This window comes from Parasteatoda tepidariorum, chromosome 8 (assembly GCF_982258835.1).
Source record: "Parasteatoda tepidariorum strain Cologne lab strain chromosome 8, Ptep-v5.0, whole genome shotgun sequence".
NCBI lineage: Eukaryota > Metazoa > Arthropoda > Arachnida > Araneae > Theridiidae > Parasteatoda > Parasteatoda tepidariorum.
The window spans coordinates 36847651-36874817 of record NC_141762.1 but is presented as its reverse complement, the minus strand read 5'-3'; the positions used below and the strand labels follow the sequence as shown (position 1 = coordinate 36874817).

The 27167-nt window shown below is 30.2% G+C and overlaps 1 protein-coding gene across 1 annotated transcript in view; it reads left to right on the top strand.

The window, feature by feature from the left end:
* LOC107446607 (cell adhesion molecule 3) overlaps nucleotides 1-25610 on the top strand; it is a 131597-nt gene extending 105987 nt beyond the window's left edge. The window contains exons 4-6 of the mRNA XM_016061299.5: nucleotides 10425-10560; nucleotides 22238-22365; nucleotides 24155-25610. Coding sequence (XP_015916785.2) covers nucleotides 10425-10560; nucleotides 22238-22365; nucleotides 24155-24484 — 594 coding nt within the window. The 3' untranslated portion in view covers nucleotides 24485-25610. The remainder of the gene's footprint in view (nucleotides 1-10424; nucleotides 10561-22237; nucleotides 22366-24154) is intronic.
* Nucleotides 25611-27167: the final 1557 nt, after the last annotated feature.

Sequence of the window (27167 nt, the reverse complement as noted above, 5' to 3'; positions counted from 1 at the left end):
TTTTCCACAAATTCCATATTTGAGGATCTAATTACGAGAAAATAGAAATAATTATATTTTCGTGTGAATAGAAAAATTGAAATAAACAAGAATAATTGCTTTTATAGTCATGTTTTTAAAAGTGCATTTTTTTCTATTCGCTTTTAGCCATTTAGACAAATTTAGCAATCAGCTTTAAAGGTTTAAGAACGTTTAAAGCGGATTAGTTTGATGGCGAGTGTAGTTTTTGGCGTTATATATATATATATATATATATATATATATATATATATATACATATATGCAGAAAAGTAGATGAAATCAACTTTCCCCAAGTTTTAATACTTTTACATAAATATTAAAGAGGTAGAAAAATTTATGCCACGGTGTTAAATATCAAAATTAAAATGTTGAATGGAGACTATAATGAAACTATAACCATTTAAAATGAAATCAGAAATTATTGTGTGACTTTAGAAAGTAAAACCACTATTTTCTTTATTTTTTTTCATTTTTTCTCTCGATTTTTTCTGTTTAATTTTATTAGCAAATATATCTTTGATAAAAAAAAAAACTTTTTTATTTACTTTACTTTGACTTTTAAGTATCTTACCAATTTCTATTCAGTTAAGGTTCAAAAGATTTATTTGACTTCAAATATGTTAAATAAATTGGGAGTTACTGCCAAATATAAATGAATATCATTAACATGCAAGAAGCCTCTCTTTTCGGCAAACTATTCTAAAAGACTACATATTTGGCAATCTACTCAAGCATACTTAAAGGAGATTACGAACGAAGAAAAATCGCTTCAAATAAACCGAATTTATTTTTTAACTTAACCTAAAATTTGTTCAAGAATTTATATGTATTTATTATCACACAAGTTATCATAAGAAATGAGAAGTAATGAAATACTCAATCATACTGAAAACTCGTCCAAAATAGTTTTTTTTATTTGTGACTGTAATGACCTCCAGTTTCCTTATCATTAATCAAACTTTATTTAAAGTTTCCCAAATTGCACTTTTTTTGGATACTTTTAGAAATTGTTGTTGCTCATTCACAGGAAAATAAATTGAAGCTTAAAATTTTTTCTGCAACGTAAGCATTAATGAATATATCTTGAGCAAACTAGAATTTCTATTTGTATACCATTTACTTACTTCTTTTTAAGCTATAGTTGACAGAAATATATGGGATGAGTTATTTTCCTTCTTACAAAAATACGCAGAACATAATTTTAAAGTAAGCTGCATCAAAATGTTTTTACAGCTTTTTTTTCTAAGAAAGCAAAATGTTTCGAAATGTTACCTTTACAATCTATGTATGCATACATTTTTATAAAAGCCTTGAGTGATTTTTTTTATTGTTTTAGTTTAATAAACATGCATTTCTTCAATAATTAAATTTGATAAACATCTTTCAAAAAGCCGAATAAATCATTTAAAAATCGGAAATTTAAGGACTTACTGCAATATTTAGCATGCAAGAAAATTAAACTAGCAAGAATGTCTATAAAATGTTTCGTAATCAATGTTACGTTTCGTAAAAATCAACCGGAATGCAACAAAAAATAATTAAATTATGCAACATGATGAATTGAAAAAATCAACTTTAAAGATTACCTTAATTCAATAAAAAAAGTACTCGATGCAGATAAAATAAATTTTTACCAATATCGTTAAAAGATAATTCCTTAACTTTATACATGTTGTAATGTATTTATATCTGTTTTATTATCTGCTATTTTAAAATCGTCCAGTTTCAAAAGTTTGCAAAATTTTAAATCTTAAATTATTGATTGTTTTTCTCATTTCGAGTGAAATATTGATTATTAGGTGAATACTCGTCCTTTGTGTAGAGTAAAACAGGAAAATAAACAATAAATTAGTATTGATAAACTACACTACGAAATTATAAGCAAAACTGATAGGCATATACCGAGACAATTAATAAAGTTTAAGTGATTCCATCTATATTATTTTCCTTTAATTTAATTTTTATTTTATTCTTAATTTTGTCTCGGTGGTTTTACGTTATGAAATTAAACAAAACACGTTTTTAGTAGTTCATCCCATCAAAATAGAGATTAACTGCATTCAGCATCACTTAGCATGATGCTATTGCTCGAAGCTGACGAATTTTTGAAGAATTCTGTCACACCCGTTTATAGGGAGACCCATTCACACATCGATTAATTCATCCACACATCGTAATTTTGACCTGAACCAGAGAAGGAATCAATCTCAGTACCCGCAAGGATATAATTTGTTACGGGAACATGGAGGATTTTGTGATCCGACAGATTTAACGTGCACCAGTCACTTTTTACTACACGGGGAGTCTTCGACTGGTTGAATTCGAACTCCCATTCTCACTAACGGGAGTCCAGCGCCCTGCCAACCAGGCTATCCTGGCAAAGTTGCAACTTATTACCAAGATAATTTAATCATCATTGGCGTTAATAATAGTTTGGCGATTTGTTACGTTTCTCCTAAACGAATTAGTTTTATCATTTTTCGCTAATTTTGCTTTCCCTAAAATAACTTTTTCTTTTTTTTTCAGTAACAGTTAATTATAAATTATTTAGTTTTATAGAAACACGTTTTAAAAGTATAACTCTAAACGAAATAATTACATGGTATCAAGTAATTTATTATATTTTTACGGGGACATAGTCTGCCTTTCAAGCCACTTTCAAATTAGTCATTTGGCTTTTCTGACATAACGAATAAAAAATTATTAAATATTAAAGAACATGCAATAAACTTTTTTTTTTCATTAAATATAGTTATAAGCTCTCAAACGTCACTAATATCACACAAAAAATTGAATCATCTACAGTTTAATTTAAAATGGTTTGTAATGCTTAACCAATGAGAAAAGCTTTACTAAACGAACTACTTGATCGGTTCTGTTGTTCATTTACGTAGCACTAGAGCTGCACAATGGGCTATTGGCGACGGTCTGGGAAACATCCCTGAGGATGATCCGAAGACATGCCATCACAATTTTGATCCTCTGCAGAGGGGACGGCACTCCCTCTTCGGTAGCCCGACGATCTGCACGCGAAGTCGAGCACTTTACGGTAGAACAGTTTAACGAGGACCAATACCGCACACCCTCGGTACCTACGCAGACTGATCCAAGTGGTCACCCACCCGCACACTGACCGCAGTCAGTGATGCTTGACTTCGGTGATCTGCTGGGAACCGTGTCTTAACGATCAGTCCAATGTGGTACACAAACTACCTGAAAACTTGGGATTGATAACTCAATTTGCCCCTTGAAGCCGCTATCCAAATTTCAGAATAAAAGAATCAAAGGTTCTTTAGTTTTGAGAGAGACACGTCCACAGACAGACAGAAACAAATTTATTTTATTATTATAGATAATTGCAATTATTAACTACTAAAAAAATTCATATGGCAAATAAAAATTCAATTATAATTAACTATAAATTCATTTTTATTTAATTGCAAACAGATTGTCCTAAATTTTTCGCAGAGTCTTTAAACTATTTTTGAGACATTAAATACCAGATTTTTAATTATAATAGCGAGGAAATATGCTTAGAAATTAACAAAAAGAAGTCAATCCTGTTTCAGAATAATGCCAAACTGCGAAAATAATCTTTTCTTGTTTTCTGTACATAGACAATTAGTCGTCAGAACCAGTCAGAAATTATAATTTTTGGACATTTATATATATGAAAAAAAAACCCGACCAGGTGGCCGAGTGGTTAGCGTGCCTGACTGCGGAGCCGATGGTTGCGGGTTCGAATCCCGCTCAGGGCATGGATGCTTCTTTCTCTCTGCGTTCATTGTCCTTTCTCCTTTGATTGTGTGAATATGACCACCCTATAAACGGGTTTGTGGTTGTGTGACGTGGGCGACGCTGCTCCACCGCCGTGACTTCGCCACAGGTGCCCACTGGGTAAAGAGAAGAAAGTAGCACTTCTGGCACTCCTGGCCAATGGGACAATACATCCCAAGTGCCCGCCATTAAAAAAAATTTTTTTAAATATATATATATATATATATAAATGAATGTCCGGGTGCCTGTCTGTTTTGCATCTCCTTCATTAACTCCTAAACCGTCCGATTAAGAACTATGAAATTTGCTCTACTGATAGTTCAATGCAAGAGGAAGGTAACTTTCGACATTAGAATATTCTACTGTGAAAATTCAGAGCCGGATAAGCCAAAAACGAAATGGGATTTTCTTATTAGTTTTCCAATTGTTGCAAATATTAATATTTTAATGAATTAGTATTGAAAGAACCAATTTAAAAAAATTTCACCACAACTTATAAACGTTAAAGGTCAGATAGAGATATGATCATGCTCTAACGAAAAATTTTATTTGTTTTTAAAATATCAGCTTTAGTTTGCTGTCACTGATAAATGTATTTCACAAAAAAACTCAAATGTTGAAGGGTTACATAATAGGCATTAAGTATACTAATACAGATATAAAGTATTTTAATGATATATTTGTTGACTATGCCGGGAAGGTGGCCAAGCGGTTAGCGTGCTTGACAGCGAAGCCAATGGCTGCGGGTTCATATCCCGCTCGGGAGTGGATGTTTCTCTATGTGTGTGGTCCTGCGTTGAGTGTATGTGTGAATGTGGGCCACCCTGAAAACGGGTATCTGTGGCAGTGCAACGTGGGTAATGTTGCTCGCCTCTGTGACTTAGATCGATAAGTTCAGTGCCTGCCATTAAAAAAAATAAACTTGTTATTTATTAAAACTTAACCATTACTGATCAGTTTTGATACAAATACTTTGGAAATAAGTGTTGCTTTACGGCCCCTTAAAAGGGATACGTACTGAAGGAAACTACTTTTTACTGGTAAATTTCGACTGTTATCAGTTGGCAGCGAGCAATAGCATCATGTTAAGTAATACTGAATACAGTTAATCTCTTTCCTAATGGGATTACTAAAAATGTGTTTTTCTCAATATAGTAACGTAAAGCCACCGGGAAGAGCACGAAATAATAATAATGAATGAAAAAATTATTATTTTAGCTTTATTAATTGTATATCTATCAATTATGTGCATGATTTCGTAGAGTTATTCAGTACTGATTTATTGATTATTTCTTTTTTTTCACTCCGTCCAAGAAACTGGTATTCAGCTAGTTTTATGTAAAATATGAATTTGATTTTTATGTATTCTCATATTGTGCAAAGATATTTCAATCCTAGATGAATATTTACAATATGTTGTTAACAATAAAAAAAATAATTATTTGCATGCATTCGTTACTTTATTATAAAACTATTCTGTGCAATATTTTGTATTAAGTAATTCCATATTTATTTCCTCGTTTAGTGTTATTTTTGCTTTAAGTATAAACAAAAGCAATTTTCTACACTGGAAATTTTAAAAATAAAAAATCATCGAGCAAAAAACTGAGTTTGAAAGAATATATCTAAGTTATGTATATTTCGCAGTCACAACCGATATAAAAAGAATTAAAAGGATAGTTCTAAAGTAACAAAATATAAACTGAAACTGACAGGTTTTTCAAAGCCCTGTTAATGCTAGATTAAGTTAAAGCAGATTTTTCAAAGCTTATTTTTCGATTAAAATCGAAATAAAAGTAGGCAAGAAAACGAATTAAAAAGAAATGCAACGCTTTTTTTTGTTTTGCTTTTTCAATCAATGTTATTTGAAATTAAAAACAAACATACTTTAATTTTCAGAAAATATAACGTTATTTTGTTACAACTATCTATTTAAATATTTTTAAAACCATTGCTCCTTTAAGAACATTTTCTAACAATTGTTTACGAACACATATTCATACAAATTAGAAACTTTAAGTGCTCCAACAAATCCGCATTTAATTTAATTTATTAAACTGAAATTATCTATTTGCACGGCCTAAACAGTGGAAACAGTCTCGATAAATTATTATATTCTAATTATGACATTTATATACGTTAATTACCTATTTACTAAAAGCGGTACTTAACTAGGGCTTTTGCCATTTATTGTTTTAATGCTAAATGCAAAATCAGAATAATTTCTCCATTATTATGACCATTTATATGAATTTAAGCTAGTATATGGTTGCTAGTTAATATAATTTAATGGTGATAGTCAGGAATAAAGTATTAAGCTGAATTACTTTCATACTAATTATTAATTAATATAATTAATTTCATAATGACTTTGAAGAATCATTTTGTTTAAGAATTGACGAGGGAAATGTCTACATTTTAGCTGCTAAAGCACTTATTCAAAAGTTTGAAATTTTGTTCAGAATGAAAATTTCAACCAATCCGAAACCTTTTACATTTGATGCTTTTACCTTAATCTGCTCATAAAATTTCTAAACAAAATCAACTTTCAAGTATTTGATAAAAAACAACTATTTAATTTTAACTAACTATTTTTTTTTCACTTATTATATCCAATAGCTAAATAAAAATGTAAAAAACTTAAAACAATGTTTAATAATTAAAAAATTGTAAAATTATGCACATAACTATAAAATGCAAGTTAACTTTTTAAAACAATTTTGTAAATGCCTGTTATATATATATATACAGATGGATGACAAAATAATACGAACACCTGTGAAAAAGTGTGACTTATTTCACACCTGCAGTACAGCCGCGCCACCTGCAACAGAAGTCTGTCACCTAGTGAGCGTGAAGAGGAAGCTATCAGTCTCTCAACATTAGTCACCTGTGTTGCATGAGTTTATCTAACTAGCTTTTATGAGGTGAAATGTCTGACCTGTCAGAATTCCAAAGAGGGATGATTGTTGGGGCGCGTTTAAGTGGAGCATCGGTGACAGAAACAGCAAACCTTTTGGGGTTTGCAAGAAGTACTGTATCAGCCGTTATGACAGCATACATGAAAGAAGGTAAGACGAAGTCTTTAAAGCAAAACAGTGGCCGAAAGTCAAAGCTTGATAATCGGATAGACGTGTCTTGCAGCGCGTAGTAGCTCAAAAATACAAGCAATCGTTATCGAGATAACATCAGACATGAACAGTCATCTTCAGGACCCCGTTTCAACAAGAACTGTTCAAAGAGAACTTCATGCAGCGAACATTTATGGGAGAGTGGCAATTCGTAAACCCTAGGTGAGAGCAACCAATGCTTTCAAGCGCAGTCAGTGGTGTAGAGGTCACAAAGGCTGGTCCCCACAGCAGTGGCAGCAGGTAATATGGTCCGATGAATCATCCTTCACCTTATTTCAGACCACCGGACGCGTTTATGTCTGGAGATCACCCAAAGAAACGTTTGATCCTGAAAGCCTCTTACCAAACTGTGAAACATGGAGGTGGTTCCATTATGATTTGGGGTGCGATATCTTGGCGTGGTCTTGGGCCACTAGTACGTCTGCATGGGAGAATCAAATCTATTGACTATCTAAGCGTTCTAGCGGATCATGTTCATCCTTTTGTACAGACTGTATTCCCTGGAGAGCGACCGATTTTTCAAGACGACAACGCCCCTATCTACACCGTTAGGTGCGTTCAAACATGGTTCGAAGAGCATGACAATGAAGTTGAACATCTCGTCTGGTCCCCTCAGTCTCCGGACTTAAATATTATTGAACATTTGTGGCAATATTTGGAGTCTAAACTTCGTTCCCTATTCCCACCTCCATCAAATCTTTTGGAATTAGAGGCCGCTTTGCAAGAGGAATGGCTTAATATTCCTTTAAACGTTGTCCATGACCTTTATGCATCGATCCCACGTCGTATTAAATCTGTAATTCAGTCAAAGGGTGGTCCAACTCCTTATTAATAAAGATTTTCTGACCTGTAGGACTGACGAGAAAAACTTCGACATATTGGAAGTTCGACTTACCGTTAGTTTCGGTTTTGGACTTTTAAAATATTGTCGGATTATTTGATTGATGCTTATTAATTACAAATCTTCTAAATGCTTACAATATTTAAGATCATTTTTCTCACAAGCCTCTTACGATAAGACTGTTTGAAGCACTTTATGATACCCTGGTCCATCGGCTGCAACTTTGCAGTTGTGTTTGGCGGGACAAGTTTACTGCTTACAAATTAGGTAGATAACTTATGCGTTGTGCATTTATCCATAAAAAGTATCACTTTTCTTTTTTTAGCTAAGAATTTCCGATCCAATTTTCTTACATAGTCTTCAAATAAAACTGATTTCATCCAGAACTTTTTGTTAGACTTCTAATCCAAAGAATACGTTTTTGCATTCTTGAAACATCGGGGATTTCGGTATTTTCCTCCAACTAGGACAGTCAAACGATCCTTGCTCATTTTACCCCCCGAGCAGTTTTCATCCTTAAACATAGTCTTATTTGGAAGAAAAATAAACCCATTTCATCAATATTGAAAACATCATTTTAACTGTATCCTTGAAGTAAATTTGGTAACGTTTCATTTAACCACTGTTCACATACTTCAAGAGGGACAGCTTTAGCTTCTCCATGAAGAGTGCGAAAGACATTGTGTGCGTGTTGCAAAGGAAGGGGCAAGATATCAGCTCCCAGGTTTTTCTTTTTGCTTTAAAAGATAAAAAAAAATCGAGTTAAAGGGAGTAAAATTCGAGTAATCGAGAATAATTAACATGAAATTGAAGATAAAAGGGTCGTACTTCATAAAAAAAATCGAGTTATAGTAATATTCGAGTTATCGTACTTCGAGTTATAGCGAATTGACTGTATATATATATATATATTGATTTCCTTTGTTTTTTCATAACTTTATTCAACCTGTTGTGAATAAATTTCTTACACATGAACATTCTTTATGAATGTATTACATCTCACAATCTAAATTTGTGGTAATGTAGGGAAAAAATGAATATACACCTGTATTTCTTTCGAATCATCATTGCGGATCTTTCGAATCATCATCTTACTTCGTCAAAAATAGCCAAGTAGCATAGCTATAGTGGAACTTTAGCAACCAAATCAACCCAATAACATATTTATGCTTAGATTATAGTATTTCACCACAACATGCAAAAAAAGGTTAATTTAGTTTTTGAACAATAGTTTAAATTTTTTATAATAATTCAATATTTCAAATTTATTGCTTTCTATTTTCCTTATCCCCAGTTTTTCCACTCAGTACATGTTTCAATAAAATCAGATTCTTGCAAGTGACTTCATCGTTGGTAAATCATGGCATTTGTCGACTCAGAAACCAATCAGGTTTGACAAACACGCGTGCCGCTCCCAGGGATCCAATTAAATCTGATTTAAATCGCATAGTTAGGCATAATCGCTTCACTTCTTCCTTAGTTGCGTGTACCAATTGAAACCAGTAAAGACAATACTTAATCATTAAATAACTAAAAATCATTAATTATTGGTACTTGCAACTCGAGAAGAAGTGAAATAATTATGCCTAACCAAGTGATTTAAATCAGTTTTAAATGGATACCTGTAAACGATATCACACGTGTGAGTGGAGCATGATTGGTTTCAGAATCAACAAATGCCACGATTTACCAACAATGACGTCACTTACAGTTATCATGGAAATCATCAATAAAATCCCTCCCAACGACATCAAAATATACTCTGATGGCAATAAAATGGATAGGCAGACAGGCAGTGGAGTGTTTATTGAAACACCTCGAGAGAGCTACACTCTTCATCAACGCAACCCCGTTTTTTGTTCCGTCTTTGGAAGCGAACTAATTGCAATCGACAGGAGACTAGAGAAAATGTTGAGTGAAGGGCACTTTGGAAATACTTGGATACTATCTGACAGCCGTAGTTCAATTCAACATCTCAAAAATTGGGCCCTCATTATAGATAAAACCAGTTTTTCGATCTTACAAAAAGTAAAGCTCATTTCCCAGCAGCATGAAGTCCACTTTCAATGCATCCTGTCCCACGTCGATATCCACGGAAACGAGTTGGCTGACACTCTTGCAAAGAAGGGATTAGACCATCCAGTCCCCTCCACCTCAGAGCTTATATACCTTGAACTTTTCGCAAGGCAAAAGGCCCGGAACAAACAAAAGTGGCTGCTTCCACCTATTCACTACTGGTATAAAGCAAAAAGACCAGGACTCTCTCTATCTCTTCCTGGTGACAGGCAGACCAACACTTGCTTATCCCGACTGGCCTGAAAAGTCACATATTTTCTGCTAATCAGAAGATCTTTCCTCTTTGCCCTAAATGCCAACAAAACCAGGCATCACCTGAGCACATCTTGAACTGTTTAGGGCTGGACTGGAACGACTTTCTTTCCTCTCCCCTTTTAGTTTCGGACTTCCTAAATGTTAACGGATTTATTGATCTGGTCTGACTCCATCAGACCAGATGGGAATTAGCAACAACAACAACACAATTATCCAATTCCAAAATTTTGACCACAAGATTTAAAAAGTTCCGACACTGACATCCTTTATATGCAAGTATCTTTATCAATTGGAATATTTAACCTTTCTCAACTTTTTTCCAGCTTTCAAAATCTGGTAGAAGCACAGTCTATCTAAGGAACGTTAGTTTGGAAACCGAAGGCCGCTTCACATGCCAGGTCTCTGCTGACGAGCCATTTTTTGGCTGTGTTCAAGTACATAGAGATATTTCTGTTTATGGTTCGTAAATTTTTAAAAATTATCTTATTTCAAAGTCTTTTTTAAATTGAATGGATTAGTTTTAACATATGTTAACAATATGTGAAACTTAATGAGAGATACAAAATGAGAATTTATTTAATAAGAAATGTGATCAAAAACGCAAAAGTAGTTTAAAATTAATAGAAAGAGCTGTACTTTGCCCAAATTTTAATTTTTTTTACACAGTAATAATCCAAATAATTCAAACATTTTCTGAGAAACACAATTTACATTTGTTTGGTACTATTTTTTTGGGAAATAAACTTCAGCAAAAAAATTAATAAATTCTTTATAAAAATTGGTTAGTGGTGTTGCTCCTTTGGCCATTGGATACTACGCATTGAATAGCACCCATTTTCAAACTTGAAAGACTCTTTTAAACTTTATTGAAGAGGGATAGACACGAATTAAAACTTCTTTTTAACAATATTTCCAAGTTACCTGTATTGGGGCTGGGATAGCCTGGTCGGTAGGGCGCTGGGCCCATATCCAAGAGGTCGTGGGTTCGATCCTCGCCGGCCGAAGACTCCCCGTGTAGTAAATGGTGACTGATGCACGTTAAATCTGTCGAGTCTCAAAGTCCTCCATGTTCCCTCAACAAATCAATACCTCTGGGGGTACTGATCCAGGAGTTTCCTTGTCTTCTGGATTGGTTCAAAATTGCAAGGCTACGGAGTTGAACGTTGGTAGTCGTAAACCCATGAAATTGGGTTGGCTGTTCAACGAAGGTTATAAAATAAAATGAAAAGTTACCTGTATTATCGTAATTAAATTAAAAGAATCAAAAGCTTTTTACCAAATAATATTTTTGCGTAATATTTGAATAAGAAAACTATGTAAGCCCCAAGAAAATAAACATTTTTTGAGTATTGTATGTTGCTAAGTCCAAAAGGAATTATATTTGTACTTACTAGCTTACAAAAGCACCTATTGCACATACTTTAGCCTATCCAACGTACAATTATGACATTGATTTAAAGCATAACAAGCAAATATTTTTTATGTTTCGTTAGGCTTAGAAAAAATAAGAAATTTCTCTTAAAAATGGTTTATTCTTTAATAAAGTTCTACATTTTGCTATTTATCTACCTCGGTTTTATTTTAAGATATAAGTGCTTCAGTGTTTTACATTTCCTATAAGTTTGATTGGGAAAAAAATACACAGCAACTAGAAAATAAAATAAAAGAGAAAAATATCTTATTTTAAAAAAAATGCAATGTCAGAATGATACCAGCAAGTAAATATGCAGCTTCTACTTATGATGGTCTGAAGTCAATATTTGCAAAGCTGTTTTAATGGTAGTAGTCATAGAAAAAGTCATTAAATAACGTCAATTAAAAATTAAAAAGCATAAAAGTATTTTTCGCAAAACTATTTTTCACGGCAGTGGATGTCAACACTTCATTAGCTCAGCTGTGACTTGAAGAATATTTTTCTTTCTATTTTACGATTGACTAAAAGACGCGTATAAATAGTTTAGAAAACGTTAAGTTGATTCTCTTGGCTTTATTCCATATTCAATGATGGATGCTGGCTGATTGTTAGAACTGAACTTTAATGCTTGGAATTTACTCAAATGTAATGTCCTTAGTCCTACGGATCTTTAAGTCCACACACAATTTTTTACAGGGTAGTGTAAATATCAGATGCTGACTAGCACACTGTGGAAAAAATATGTTCATAACTCCTAGAATATGGTTAAAATTATCGTGTTTCTTGCTCTATGGGAACACCAAAACACTCCGTAATTTTTACCGAAATACTTTGGTAATGGTTTTGGTAAAATTAACAAAAAGATATTGCTTTGTAATATGCGATAGAATTTAGTAAATGTGGCAAAATTTAGTGATTTTATCATGATTTCTTTATGGTATAAAAACCGTTCATTCGGTGAAAATTACTTTTTAGTTTAATTTTTCTTACCAGATATGTCGTATTAAAAACTATATTCTTGAAAATCAGAATTTTTGGTAAACTGCTACCATGTGAACGGAAAAATACCAAAAAAATGGTTTGTAAATACCATATATTTTGGTTGTATTACCAGAATTATGTTGTTTTTTACCAAAAATGTCATTACCATGCAGTGCGTTAATTTTAACAGAATTTTTTTTCTCTGTGTAGCATCCACTTCTTCTACCATTGTGATATTATAGGGCACGCAGGTCTTATACCACCACAGTATTCATGAGCTTTGTTTTCAAATCTGTACTGAGAATTAATCCCAAACCCTCGCCAAAAGCCCATTAGTGCAAACCTAGTGTAGCCTAAATAATTGAAACAAAGAAACCTTTCAAGTGACCTGAAAATAAATAGCATTTTTGATTTTAGCACTTAAAAATTCATTGAAATTTTTTTTTATCATAGTCTGATCTTACACTTGGTGTTATTTATTAAGAGGACCGAAAAGTAATGTTGTTTCGGCAAATTAAATATTCGTTTGTCTTAAAATTCAATTCATTTTTTTTTATCCCTTTTGATTCATTTTCGAATGCTAACGAGGGTAAATAAAAATAAAATCTTGCTAACAAATATCAAAGGCACAGAAACGACATTACTTTCCTGTCCCTCTAACACTTGTCAGAGGCTTAATTTTATCTTCACCACTGATCCAGACGATCACTAATAACATAATAATTTTAATAATTTTATTAACATCACTAATTTGATTTTTAAATGAGGAAAACATTTTTCATGTCAATTAGTAAATACATAAACTATTCTTAAACCATTTTTAACAATTAGTTATTAAGACTGATAATATTTTTAAACTTTATAAATAGCGAATCATCACTCATTATTGCACATTTTTTCATGACCTTCAAATCTAATTATAATCGTGAGGTCTGTTTAAAAAATTAAAAAGGTACCCCATCGTAGCCAATTGAGGCAAAAATAACTTATATCGCATAATGTCAAGCGTTGTTAATAATTTATGTACTTTTAAACTAGATTGTTTAGCATTTTATAGATAAGTTAATAGGAATTAATGTTTTAATAGGTATTGCGTGAAAATGTGTATTTATCTAAAGCATATCTCAAACTACATTTTTTTCAGGTGACACTTTTAAGGCAGGGGAGTATTTTTTTTGCATAAATATCACATTTATTATGCTATTAAAGAATCATTATTGTCCAACTCCGATTTCAAGAGAAGTATAGCTAGATTATAAAATACTTAAAATTGAGAAACGATGAAAATAGTATTAATTGCTTTAAAGGAAATTAGAAAAAATAATAATTAATGACAAGTTTTCTTCCTAACTAAGTTTATGACGAAACTATCGAACAATACTTAATTTCCCCATGACTAATTTCTAAAAATAATCAATTGAACTTAACGATAATTCATATGATGAATTTTTCAGTTTTAGTTTTTATTCTCAATAGTATTAATGTTAGTAAAATGTAAATGGTTTTTCTTTTACACAGCATTTTAAATATTCAAAGACATAAATATTTCTTAAAAAATCAAAGATATTAAGAAATATTAAATTAATTATTATTATCTCTTAAAAGATAATATTTCCTTATGGAAGTTTGAAAGAAAAAAATTTAAATATAAGTATAAATGTACTCACTATATCTTGTTTTTTATTTCAAAATTTTTTATCTAAAATACATTCATGAATTTGTCAGTCCTTATTTAAATCATTTTTATAATTTTGTGGACGTGTGCAAAAAAATTTAACAGAATGCTCAATTTGAAAAATATAAATAAGGTATGATGAATTTAAACGTAGTCTCTAAATAAAAAAAATGCGAGAAAAATAAAGCTTAACGGAATTTCATTCACCCTGAGTTTCGTTAGTTTTCAATATATTCCCTCCTTTAAATCACAAATCCCTTTAAAAATCAAAGAGTCTCACAACAGATAATTGTGTTTAGTTCAATTTTAAAAAGGGTCAATACTTTAAGTTACGTCTAAATTTGCACTACCTTAGTTTTGAGTACAAAATGAAATTCAATTTGACGTGTATTCAACTAGCAGAATTCATCTCCTTTTATTCATGTTAGGTGTCTCACGTTTCTGACATGGATTTGTAGAAATGAATTTTTAACGAATCGTAAGCAAATTTCGCACAGACACTTGACAAACTAAGCTGCCTTAATCATTATTTTCACAATCCTAAGATTTGGTGATAGTATTAAGTGGTCCATTTTGTTATTAAATGGGTATTAAATCACTTTTTGCTTGATCTTTGATCATCCATGAATTATATCCAGTTTTCCAAAATCTTTTTCAAAGGCATCTGAATAAGTTCATATGTTATCTTGAAGTTGTTCAAATATTCTTGAAAGGATTTTTTTTAAGCTTAAATAAGATACAAAGTTTTCTTTTGCTTTAAAAAGTACCATTAAGCTACCATAAAAGAGCCATCAAACTTCCTTACACGAATTTTTTGCTTATAATGCATTAGGCTGCCATTGTAATCCATTCTAATATGAACCATAGCAGCCAGAATCATCAATATTTCGCTTTACTTTGTCACTCCAAACAGTTTAAATTATTTTTAAAACGAAAAACATGCAACAGAAAGTAAAATTACTAAATTTATCTTTTTATGAATTTCACTTTTTATTGTAAACACTAATAAAATATTTTTACTGGTGATTTTTACACGTTTTAACGTCTCAGATGAAATAAAATCCAGTTAAATTTCTATTCAGGTTTATTTTAACTTTTAAAGCTTACTTATGTTGATTCATAATATAAATCACAACACTGTCAATTACATGATACCAAGGAATAAGTGCCATTTGAACAGCTAAATACTGGTCATTTATAAGTTTTAGTTTGCATTCAGAAGTTTTATTTATTACTTTATTTTCATATTTTCTAAAATTATTATTGAATTATTATCGCTAATTTAAAATAAGTAAAGTTTTCTTCTTCAATATGCTAAAGCTAAATTTTATGATGTTTTTATTCATTATTTTTCGTAATACCTAATATTAATTGCTTCTTAAAAATTTTAATTTTATTCAATTTGTTTTTTTTTTAAAAAATAGGCATGTAAGTCACACTTTTGTGTCACTCTATTTTAATTATTTTATTTCACTAATTAGCTTTGGTTTTATGCATCGTTTTAATTAGAAAATGACATGTAATAAAAACTTCTCACCACTTTTTGCATTAATAATTATTTGAGCTTCCCTTTAATTTAAAAAATCCAACAAAATTTCAGATAAAATTGGGGTGGGTTTGGCGAACCCGAATGATGAACCCAATTTTAGATTAAATATCAAATAAAATATTTACTGCAATTAATTTTAAATAAAAATATAAAAGGAAAGGAAAGTATGCTCAGTTTTATTAACTCTAAACGAAGAGAAAGAAGAAACTTTTGTCGTTCATTTCAAAATAGTCTCTTAGAAGTTAGGGTTGGATGATCAAAATTCATCAGGGCGACATTTTTTTAATTGGATTCAGATGCTACAGACATCACTATTTGCCAAAAAATAAAAATTTAAGATCTTTTAAGTAACATAAAAAATTACAAAACATTTTAATTGTTTTTCCTTCTCTACAAGAGGAACATTTGAACATCGTTTTTGAAACCATTTAAGACAATCGTTATTTATTTCTGAGAATTGTATTTAGATAACTGTACACCTTTTATATTGATTTTCGCGTGTATGTAAATATTTCAGTTCCTAGCTTAAATTTATGTAATTTTCTATGACATATTGACTTTACTCAATAATCATTTCAGTAGAAGATTCAAATGCACAAAAAGTCGATTCTACCTTAACTTTTATAGTTTTTTCAAAGCCTAAAACACCTGCTAATGCTAGATACTATTATTTGTTGTTTGGATAATATTTACTCCACAGAAGTTATGACTGAAACCAAATAGTTTAGCCTATTATTACCGTGATATTATTATATTAAGTTCTCTAATAGTTTGAATATTTAAATCAAATAACAGAAGAAAAAAAAACACGAAGTAGCAAATATGCTTCGAGAATTTTATTAAATCCCTCGTAGGATCCATGGAGATGGTATTTACTGGTAGCCGAACCTGCACCCAGCTGTACTCTATGTCAAGTTGATGTTTCAATTAAACACATATTAACTAACTGCAGACGATTCAAATATTTGAGGAAGAAACTTTTCGGCAGATTTTATCCCAATCTTTCATCCCTACTTAGTGACCCTATACATCACAATTTAATCAAGTTCATCAAAACAATAGGACTGTATTCACTAATATAAGAAAAAGTGCTATTCTTTTACCTAGTGACTGGCGCAGTATAGCCACTTCTGGCTCTTGTGCCATTAAACTTTAACTAACCAACCAACCAACCATGGAGATGGTCTATTTTAATGACAAAATTCGGTGCAGTTTCCAGTGAAATTACTAAATTAATTTTTTCTCTTTCTTCACATGTTATGGTGCATATTGAAACATAGAGTTTCGAGAAATTTCCAGTTGTTGATTTTTTTTCTGTTCAAAGTTGGGTATGGAATTCGGCTTCTAGCGCTTTCCTTATTGTTTATGTAAGAAAAACTATTTAAGTTTAGTCAAGAAGGATCTAAAAATATTCTGCTCTGTTTGTTGGAGTGCACAATTTAATGTGGATTATTTTTATTTTCAAACCTTTATTTTTTAATAATGTTTAAATCCAGTTTTCGGCAAAAAAAATTCCGAAATTTCAAATTAAATTAAGAGTCATTTTTTCTAAATTTAAAATGGAAATATAATCATGAAGTCAAATTCCAAAAACCTCTTTCTAAAGATATAAAAGTAATATATCAAAATTTTACATAGTTTTCCGAAAAACTACTGAAATGGTTTTTAATTTTTTTTCGCCAAAAAATTCAATGCGACACCATTGGCTTCAGTATTCAAAAGATTCCTAAACGTGAATGCATAGTAAGTGTATTATTACTTAATTCATCTTTCATTGGTTTAAGATCATTAATACGAGGTTTAAACTACGTTTGAATCAAAAAACTTAAAAATTCTGAAGAAAATATTTTGTTTCTTTTTTTTCATTTTTCTAAAGAAAGCTACGAGAGTAATAATTAAATTCTTGAAAAGAAAATAGTTTAACTTAGTTATGCTAAATAATTCTACTTTCCAATTATAAGGATTTAATTTCTGAATGTGAAAGACCTATAAATTAAGAATTGCGAATAAAAATATTTCAAAGAACATCTCCTATTTCACTCCTAGCTCCTAGTTCAAATAACTTCAACAAATTATAGTTCAAATTAAAAAAAAAATTCATCGAAGTTCACAAAATAATATATTAATATTCACATAGTTTGCTCTAATATCGTAAAAACAATGTATGAAAATTTGTTATCTAACTTTCCATCTAATCTACACCTAATTCTTATTTGATAAAATTTAAATAGTTGAAGAAAAAGAAATAAATGGAGTATTTTATAACGGAAATTCTATTTATACGTCTAGAAAGTTCTGGAAGGGCTTAGAGCTTACTACAGGAAGATAAAATAAGTAGATTAGTTTATAGCTTGGATAGAAGGGCAAATAAGAAATTAATCTATAGGTTGTAAGATAAAACAATTAAAATTAAAATAAAGATGCTGAAATGATTAATAAATAATAGGTAAAAAGGTACAGAGTGAAAATGTTTGATGAGCAACACCACATTTCTCTCAAATATTTATTACTCATTCAGAAAGGAAATATTTCTTTTTAATCATTTTTTGAGTCGATGTTTACTTCTCTTTTCCCATTAAAAGTTCTTTAAGAATTCTAAACTTTTTCTTCTGAGACACGCAGCTTAAAATTTGCTTTCTCGAGAACCATCCATAGCTCTCTCTGAAAACGATCCTAATGAATTCTGTCCTTGAAGCAATGAAAAAGAGAGTTATGAGGTTCAAAATGAATGCTTATGGTGCTTTTTCCCGACAAATGGGGCTATCTTGTGGCTATAGAAGTCCAGAAAAATTTCGAAGTTAATTTAAAGAATGTGTATCTGTTTTGAAAGTGTGTAAGAAAATTTAAGGAATATTGAAAATTATGCATTCTCAAAAGAGGTAAGATAAAAGGAATAAAATAGTATTAGGCATTTTAAATTAAAAAAAGTTTCATTAAAAATTGATAAAAACTACTGGATTCATTATTTTGCCCCATTAGGGTATTATTAACTGTATACCTTAACGGGTATTATTAACTATATTAATAGTTAATAAAAGTCATGGTTTCTCTAGCATTGATCTGTCTAATAATGATTTTATCAGTCGCTGGTTTATTCAATATAACATTTTCAGAATATTATCTGATATTATCTTTTAAATATGTCATATATTATCATTTTAAACATACCATATATTATCACTTTAAACATGCCATATTTTACGCAACTTGCATTTAATTTATTTAAAAATGATTTCAGAAATATTTTTATAACCAAAACAAAATTGCATGTAAGTACATTGTAAAATGTACATAAATGCAAGAAATAGAAAATGACTGATGCAAAAAACAAGGAATGCACGAGAAAAACATATTAACTTTTAACTCTTTAATTCTTCACAATTAGAATTAATACAGTGCTTGAAATTTAAGTTGTCCGCATTTAAGCCCAACACCCGTTAATTTCAGGAGGGCGATTGTTACAATTACGATAGAAATGTTGTCAATGTTTAATTAAGGAGGTATTATTGGATAAGCAATGAGACAGTGTTCAATGTCATCTTGCAGGTAGACTCGATGCAGTTAAAAATGTAACTTGGTTATTGTCAAATAATTATGTCTGAATATTTAAAAATAAAAACTAATGTGAAAAAGTAAGAGATACTTTTCCTAATTTGTTTTTTTTTGGGGGGGGGGCGTTCACAATCTTACGACAATCATCACTTACTTCTTATTCATTCTATTCTTTGTATTAAAAGACTGAATTTTTTCTTTGTTCTGTATTTACGAATAAGTATACAAAGTTAATTTAAAATTCAGGGGGTTACACTCATAACCCCAAATCATGAAGGACGATAATTATATTGAACAATAATATTGCACAAAGTACCATCAAGTAATTACATTCAAAATTTAAAAAGACGAAACATTCTTCTGTTGCAGGACAGTTTAAACTGTTGTTTTCATAAAAATAAATATGAAAACTGTAAGAATCCTATTTGCAACACAATCTCTAGAATAATACTCAAAATCTTGCACATCTTTCGTGTTCCATTCTCAGCATTCATATGCGCTAGAGCAGGGGTCCCCAGCCCTATGCCCGCGGGCACCATGGTGCCCGTCGATTGATCTAGGTGCGCCCGCTGCTTGTGCCCAACGATAAAATATTTCAGTTTTCCATCTTCCAATTAAATGCTATGCAAATTTTATGCTATGCAAATACATATTGAGGTACGCTGGTTCAGTAATGGCAAAGTACTTGATAGATTTCTACATTTAATTGGAGAAATAAAAAATTAACTTGCAGCCAAAAATCAAACATTTTTGGAACTGAGAGATCCTCTTTGGCTAGCAGATTTGTCTTTCATAATGGACATAATGGAAAAAACTAAATAATTTAAACTTGGAGCTGCAGGAAAAAGACAAACATAAAGCAAAAATGATAAAGGCTATAAACTCGTTCAGAGCTAAGCTAGTTTTGTGGATATCACATTTGAAAATGAAGTCTCTTGTACATTTTCCAAACATGAAAAAAATGTTAAGTGACAGTGAAATTGACTTATTAACATTTGTCATCAACCTCCAATTGTTTAAAGATCAATTTAAAAAGCGCTTTCAACAATTTAATATCATTGAGCCTTTGATAACTTTTTTGTTAATCCTTTTACCAACCAAGTAAACGTTACCGTAATAGCAACATACATTTCAGAATTTCTTCAAGTAAAGCGAGAAGAATCGGAGATAGAAATTGTGGATCTTCAGAATGACATTATCCTCAAAACTATTATATCACATGAGAAATTCTGGAATATAATTGAAAGAATAAATTCCATTCTTAAAAATAGCATCATATTCTCCCAATTATGTAGCGCTGGCCAGAGAAATGCCATGCCGAACACCACATTGACTGTATTTTATAAATAATTTTTATATTTCATATGTTATGAAAGCAATTTAGTAATTATTTATTTTACACAAGGAAATTATTACTAATTATATTCATATGTTAAACTAATTTTTAAAATTAAATTTTTTTGTGCACTATATGTAGTGTGTATTATTACCTATGTCTACCAACTATAAACTTATCTTGAAAAAATAAATGGTGCCCGCCATTTGACCAATATTCTGGTATTTGCTCTTAGGTACAAAAAGGTTGGGGACTACTGCACTAGAGTGTATTCTTTTTCAATATTGATACATGTAATCTACCATTTTCTCGCATTGCTTGCGTGATACAAAGCAATATTACGAAATTTATCCAGTATCTAAACGGCAAATGGTATACCTAACCTAAAAAAATATTTTAAGGCGAAAGGAACACTTAGGACCTATTAACGTGATTCTGTAATTTTGAATTCGAAAACAGGATTTTCAGTAGTTGAATAATTTTATTAAAAATTTTCAAATATTAATTAGTTTTATTCCATTAGCAGGTGCTTGCGATGCAGTTAAGATTGTTCTAAACATTTAAACTGCAGATACAGGCGTTATGACCAACTTAACATTTTATTTAATATAAAAATTTATATCAAAGAAATAATAGATTTTTGTATTTAAGTAAGAACAGAAAAGTTATGATTGAGATGACGAAAAAAAAAATTTTAATATTTTCTTATTGAAACTTTAAAAAGAATTGCATTTTTTTATTAGATTGAGAATTTTCTATATTTAATTTGTTTTCTCATTTTATATTCCCTTTTTCCCTCTTTTATTTAAAGGTAATTCGAAAATTATTTTTTGAATATTTTTAGAAAGATAAAACATAATTATAATTGGCAAAATATTAAATAAACATTATATTAAAACATTGTATAAAAAATATTCTTAGCAAGGAAATAGTATTTTCTTTTAATATTTTAATCCTTTCAATATTAACAATGGTTAATAATAAATTTGAGGCATTCTAATGTGATAAATAAATAAGAAATTAAAACGGAATAAAATTTTCTTCAACTCGCTGGTTTAATAAAAAGAATTAAAAAGTTTAAACGAGCTTAAGAAAACATTTTCTTAACTATTAAATACATACAGTTGAAATAATTATTTCGTTTACGAACCCTTACCTTAATTGAGACAAGAGAAGAAAAGTATTGCTTCGCTCGAAAAAGAAAAAAATATTTTTCAATAGAACAATAGCTAAAAAGAAAATGAACATTCGGGAAAACCTGGAGCACAAAGGAAGCTAATTATCTCCCAAAAATGAATTACCAAGTTATTTTCAGTAAAAACTTCAAACGAACAATTTATTTTAGTACTTTCGCTTCAAAAATCCTCATACAAATCCTCACTAATCCTCACAAAAGACATTATTTTGTTATGTTCACTGATCTTATTTGTGAAAGCACGAACTTCTTTAAGTTATGAAAAGCTTTTTGTTGCCTAAGTTTTGATCATGAAGCAACAAAAGTAAAAGGAAAGTACTTTTTAAAGAGTTACTGTTTTCCAAAAATAATGAAAGAATAACGATTCAAATAAGGTTTTGGAAGTTTTGAGTTATTCGATCTATGTTTCAGCCTTTTTTCTTTCTTTTTTTCAGTACCTCCTGAACAATCACCAGAAATCAGCGGAGGTTTTACTGATTATGGTGAGAACCTGACTTTAAGATGTTCTTCATCGAAATCAAGACCTGCCGCCAATCTTAGTTGGTATATCAATGATGTTATGGTATGTTACCTTTTAAGTCTATAAAATAGAAAATTTAAAAATAAAATATTAGCTACTGAATATTATTTTAAGCTTACAATATTAGCTATTAAAAACTATTTTAAACTTACAATAATAACCACTGAATTCGATTTTAGAATTATATGCTAGCAATTTAATCCCAATTTAAAAGTACAATTTTTTCCCTATTGAATTCATGTTTAAGAGTATGCAGAAAAAGTATTTTACTTTAAATGAAGTGATTTTAAATTTTGATATCTTTTAAATTTTAGATAGTATGTAACTACGATTGAAGAAACGGGGAAATGAAAATTTTGAGTGACATATATGATAAATTCGCTGAAAAGTTTATGTCTTTTTACCCTTAAGTTTTCAATTGTATATATCTATGAGCTTTTTATTCTCATCTAACCACTTTAACCATCTTAAAACAGTTCGCGTCATAGTGTTCGCTCTTTTAACGGTTTCTCATAAGCGTGGAAATTAAGCTTTATACCATTACAAGTTTCCAATTGAAATTGAAACAGTTTTCCACTTTCATCCAGTCAATCTACAAAATTTAAATGTGACAAAAAAATCCCTCCTCAAAAAAGGGTATTTTTTTTTCAAAAATGTTTCTGAGAAACTTCTCTTATGACACTCTTCAATTATTAGCTGATTTTATTTACTTTGGGGTGTATCGATTTAAATATGGACTATTTTACACAATGTATTTTAATCGTGTGCTAACCAAAATTTATAAAACTTTACCTTCTGATCTATCGGGTTGTTCAGAAAGTAATTTAATTTTTTTTATGCGAATAAAAGGCTATTTTTATATTGAACAAATATTTTATCATATATTTAAATCATATATTTAAATCATATATTGTTTATTCTGATACAATACCTTTTGATATCTTTCTGGAAGTAGAATGATTCTATAGGCATAAAAGTTTCGTTCTTTTCTGGAGAAAAAAAAACTGATCCAGGTGATTTGAAATTACACTTTGTCGAGTTGATGTAAACAGCTCCTTTTTTCTCCCCAGTGAGGATGAGCTTCAAAAATGGCTAAATTTTTTGTAGTGTAAGAAGCAAATGTCAGGCATCAACGTGACGGTGCATATTTCTTTCCATAAGAACATGAGAATCCTATATGTCAAATTTTGATATAAATCTTTAGACTTTTTTTAGGCCTCTTTAGATCATGAAAGGTTTAATTCTATAAATTCATTATTTCAGCTATCTCACAAGTTGTTATTCACCGGTTTGTATCAATTAATGCCTTTATTATGCCTCCATAAGCTTAAACTGGCTTGGTGCATCTTCATCGAAATTTTCCCGAATTGAAATTTGCAAACTGGTTTTGGCACTGGAGTACTGCGAATATATCTTTTTCAGATACATCGGGTAATTTTTTCTTGCTAGAACCTACTTACCTTTTTGATAGGACAAGAAAGTAAAATTTGAAGAAAATTCTGCTTTTCATATTCCATACTTGAAAGGGCGCCAAAGACAAAACTACTGCCTAGAACCAATCGAACTTATTCACAATCAAGCGTTGATATAGCACCTGTCATTATATATTATGATTAAACGGAACGTCCTAACTGTGAAAATATGTAATTAAGTCTTCAGAAGGAAAGAAGCGAAATTAATTACCGAACAACCCAATATTTCAAAACCAATTGTTCTGCGCAGCATCTTGCGCCGTTTAAATCCTTGAGATCTTTAATTTAACAATCCCTTAATCTTTATAGTAATAAATAAATCTATTAGCATAGATAAATAATGTAACTTTAATTTATAGATGGTGCCAGAGGGTTCCGTGGCATCACACAAGATTATCTTGCACGATGATCAGCTTGAATCTGCTTCTGCCCAGTTAGACATACCAATGGACTCAAGCTCACTTCCAGACGGAGTTCTAAGACTCGCATGTGAAGCTTCCATTTCAAATTTTGTCACATCCATATCGAAAGAATTGCTCATATCGAGAGAGCACAATGACCAGCCTCAACATCATAAGACTTTTGATCCACAGGAATCCATTCAGTCATGCTCTTTCATGATTTTCACATTTTTTTATTGCAAGACATTCACGTTGTTGATGTGGTTCATGTTGTGTTGGGAACTTTAACATTTTTATTTCCATAAATGTTGTTGTGTCATTATCGTGTAGATAAACTTAAAATAGTTACGAAAATGTAACTACATAATAAGTAATTAAATATAAACTGTCTTTTTTAATAAAATACAGTAGTACTAAAGAAATGGACTGCAGAATGAATTTCAAAATATTTTTAGAATTATCTAAATTTATACAAAATCTATATCGTCGACTGGGAATACTTTGACCAATTTTAAACTCTTAGTAAATATTTCGTGTATTTTTTATTGGTTAGAGAGTGAGCATATTTTCTGAACTCGGTTCTGGGCTTAAAGGTTTCTTTCATATGTAATGCATTCATTCACCTTTAAGTAAAAATTTAAAAACATAGTTGGCTAAGTTACCTCTATAATCAGAGCAACTTTCCCTTTGTTATAAATAATTTTGCAACTTCGAAGGACAAATTTTGAAATTTTGGTGTCGAATTTCGTTACATTGATGGGCAAAGTTACCCCTATAACCAAGGTAACTTTGCATAACAGGTTTTTTTTTACTTTTAAAAACTGTCTCTGAAATTAACATTTCGGAAATGTTTGAACAAGAATATAACAGATGAAAAAGTTATTTTGTTCATTCTTTTTATAAATTATATTTATACTAGTTATTAGTTAAATTGTCAAATTCTCCTTAAAAAATTTGAGTGATGAAATCATGATAGAAAAAAAAGGAAAACATATGTGTTGGCACACAATGTGACTCATGCTGTATGACTTAATCTTTATAAATCTTCTTCAAAAAGAAATTTAGCTGATCTTTTTCATAGGGGGAGACGGAGATACATCACTCAGAGAAAAGTTAAATTCATACACTTTTTCACGAGAAATGAACAATTTTTCTTTCCATTTGAGTTCTCGAATATAACACATATTTTTAAAACTTTTGCCAGACATTAATTCAAAGAGTTACTTCTTGCAAAAATTTCACAATCACGAAGTCTCTTGCTTGCAAGATAAGGGATTCACCAATTTTATGTTTTCTTTCATAAATTTGTTACATTTTCAGAAAACCATCAGCTGGTATGTAATTTGAAAACGGATGCATGTTTTTTTAAGAAGACAAGTACTATTATTTTACCAAAAGAATCTGTCTTTTTTTTTTTTTTTTTAAACTCGATAAAAAAAAAATTTGTGTCAGCATTGGGGTCGAGACGAGTCCATTCCGGGGCGGAGTAACTCCAATTTTCCCATAGGTAAAACTCCAATTTTCCCAATTTTCCATCAGGTAAAATAACTCAATTAAGAAATTATAGGAAAGTTTAGGTATACAAATGCCTCTTCAATGATTTTTATGTGCAGCACAAAAAAGTGATGACTTGTAGTACTTATTAGATTCTGTTACGATCTTCTCGGATCAATGTTGCTAAGATATTCAAATTGTATTCTTAACAATCAGTTTTCAAACTGATAAATTGTAACTAAATAGAAAAACTTCTGTCTCAATCTCGCAACCAACATTTCTGATTTTTTATTGCGCCCAAAGACCAATAAATAGTTCTTTTCCAGCTCTTTTAAAGAATGGAAAAAGTTACTCCAATGGACAAAGTAATCCCAGTTGACGATGTTCTGAAAGAGGAATACGTATCTTGCCTAATAATTTAATTAAATTTTTTTCGCAATTTTTTTTAAAAAAAAGGTTTAAAAATAATATTTATTTAAAAATATAATTATTTGGAATATCTGTTTTCTTACATATAATTTATTTATAACTATGTCCTTCTGTTAGCAAGAAATTGAAATTTTTTTGCTACTTTTAACAACAAAAAGCATACAAAAAATCTGAGCAGTAAACATGTTGCTTGTTTCTGAAAAAATACAAAATTCAAAAAGTGGGAAAACAAAAATAGGATGAAAATTTCATAATAATCATCAACAGCAAATTGTAGTTTTAAAAAAGTACTTACAAATAATGTTTGCTTGTATCACCATTTTAAATAATTGTCTGTTAGAAAATTAGTTCAACGAATTTAAAATTTCCAATCCATTCTCTATTAAAAAGGTAAGAATCCAAGAATTCAAGATGTAAAAATAATTAAATTATCAACTGAACTTAATGTTTTAAGTCGACAATACCCCTTTTTACTTTTGGAATTCTTTCAATATCGTTTTTGATCTGAATTTCTTATACATTTGTGACAGAATCTAGTCGTAAAAAAAACTGTTTCCAAAAATATCCAATTCATATTCAACTTACGAATATTTTAAAAGATGTGAGTCGCTATGGTTGCCAAAATGTAATGCATTAAGATCAATCACATAATGCCACTGGAATTGAAAAATTTGAGGAATTTCCTGAATTTGAATAATTCTTGATCGAAATATAAAAATGCGGGCCCTATACTTACTCGGAACCTATATGAAGCAAAAATAGCGTGAAAATACCATTTTACAGTGAATTTCAATTCAGTTTAAAATTCAAAAAAATTAGAAAATTGAAATTTTAGCTCAGAGCATTTAAACTAATGACTTAAACTAGTGACAACATAAAAAGTAACAAATGATTTATTTAAAAAAATAAATCTAAAATAAATTTCTAAAATTTGCAATAAATATATGTGCAGGTTTAAATAGTACAAATAACATTAAAATTGCTGTGATTCTAGTTTGGAGAAATATTTATGTCTTTTTTTCGCATTAAGTTTTCCTAATGACTTGAT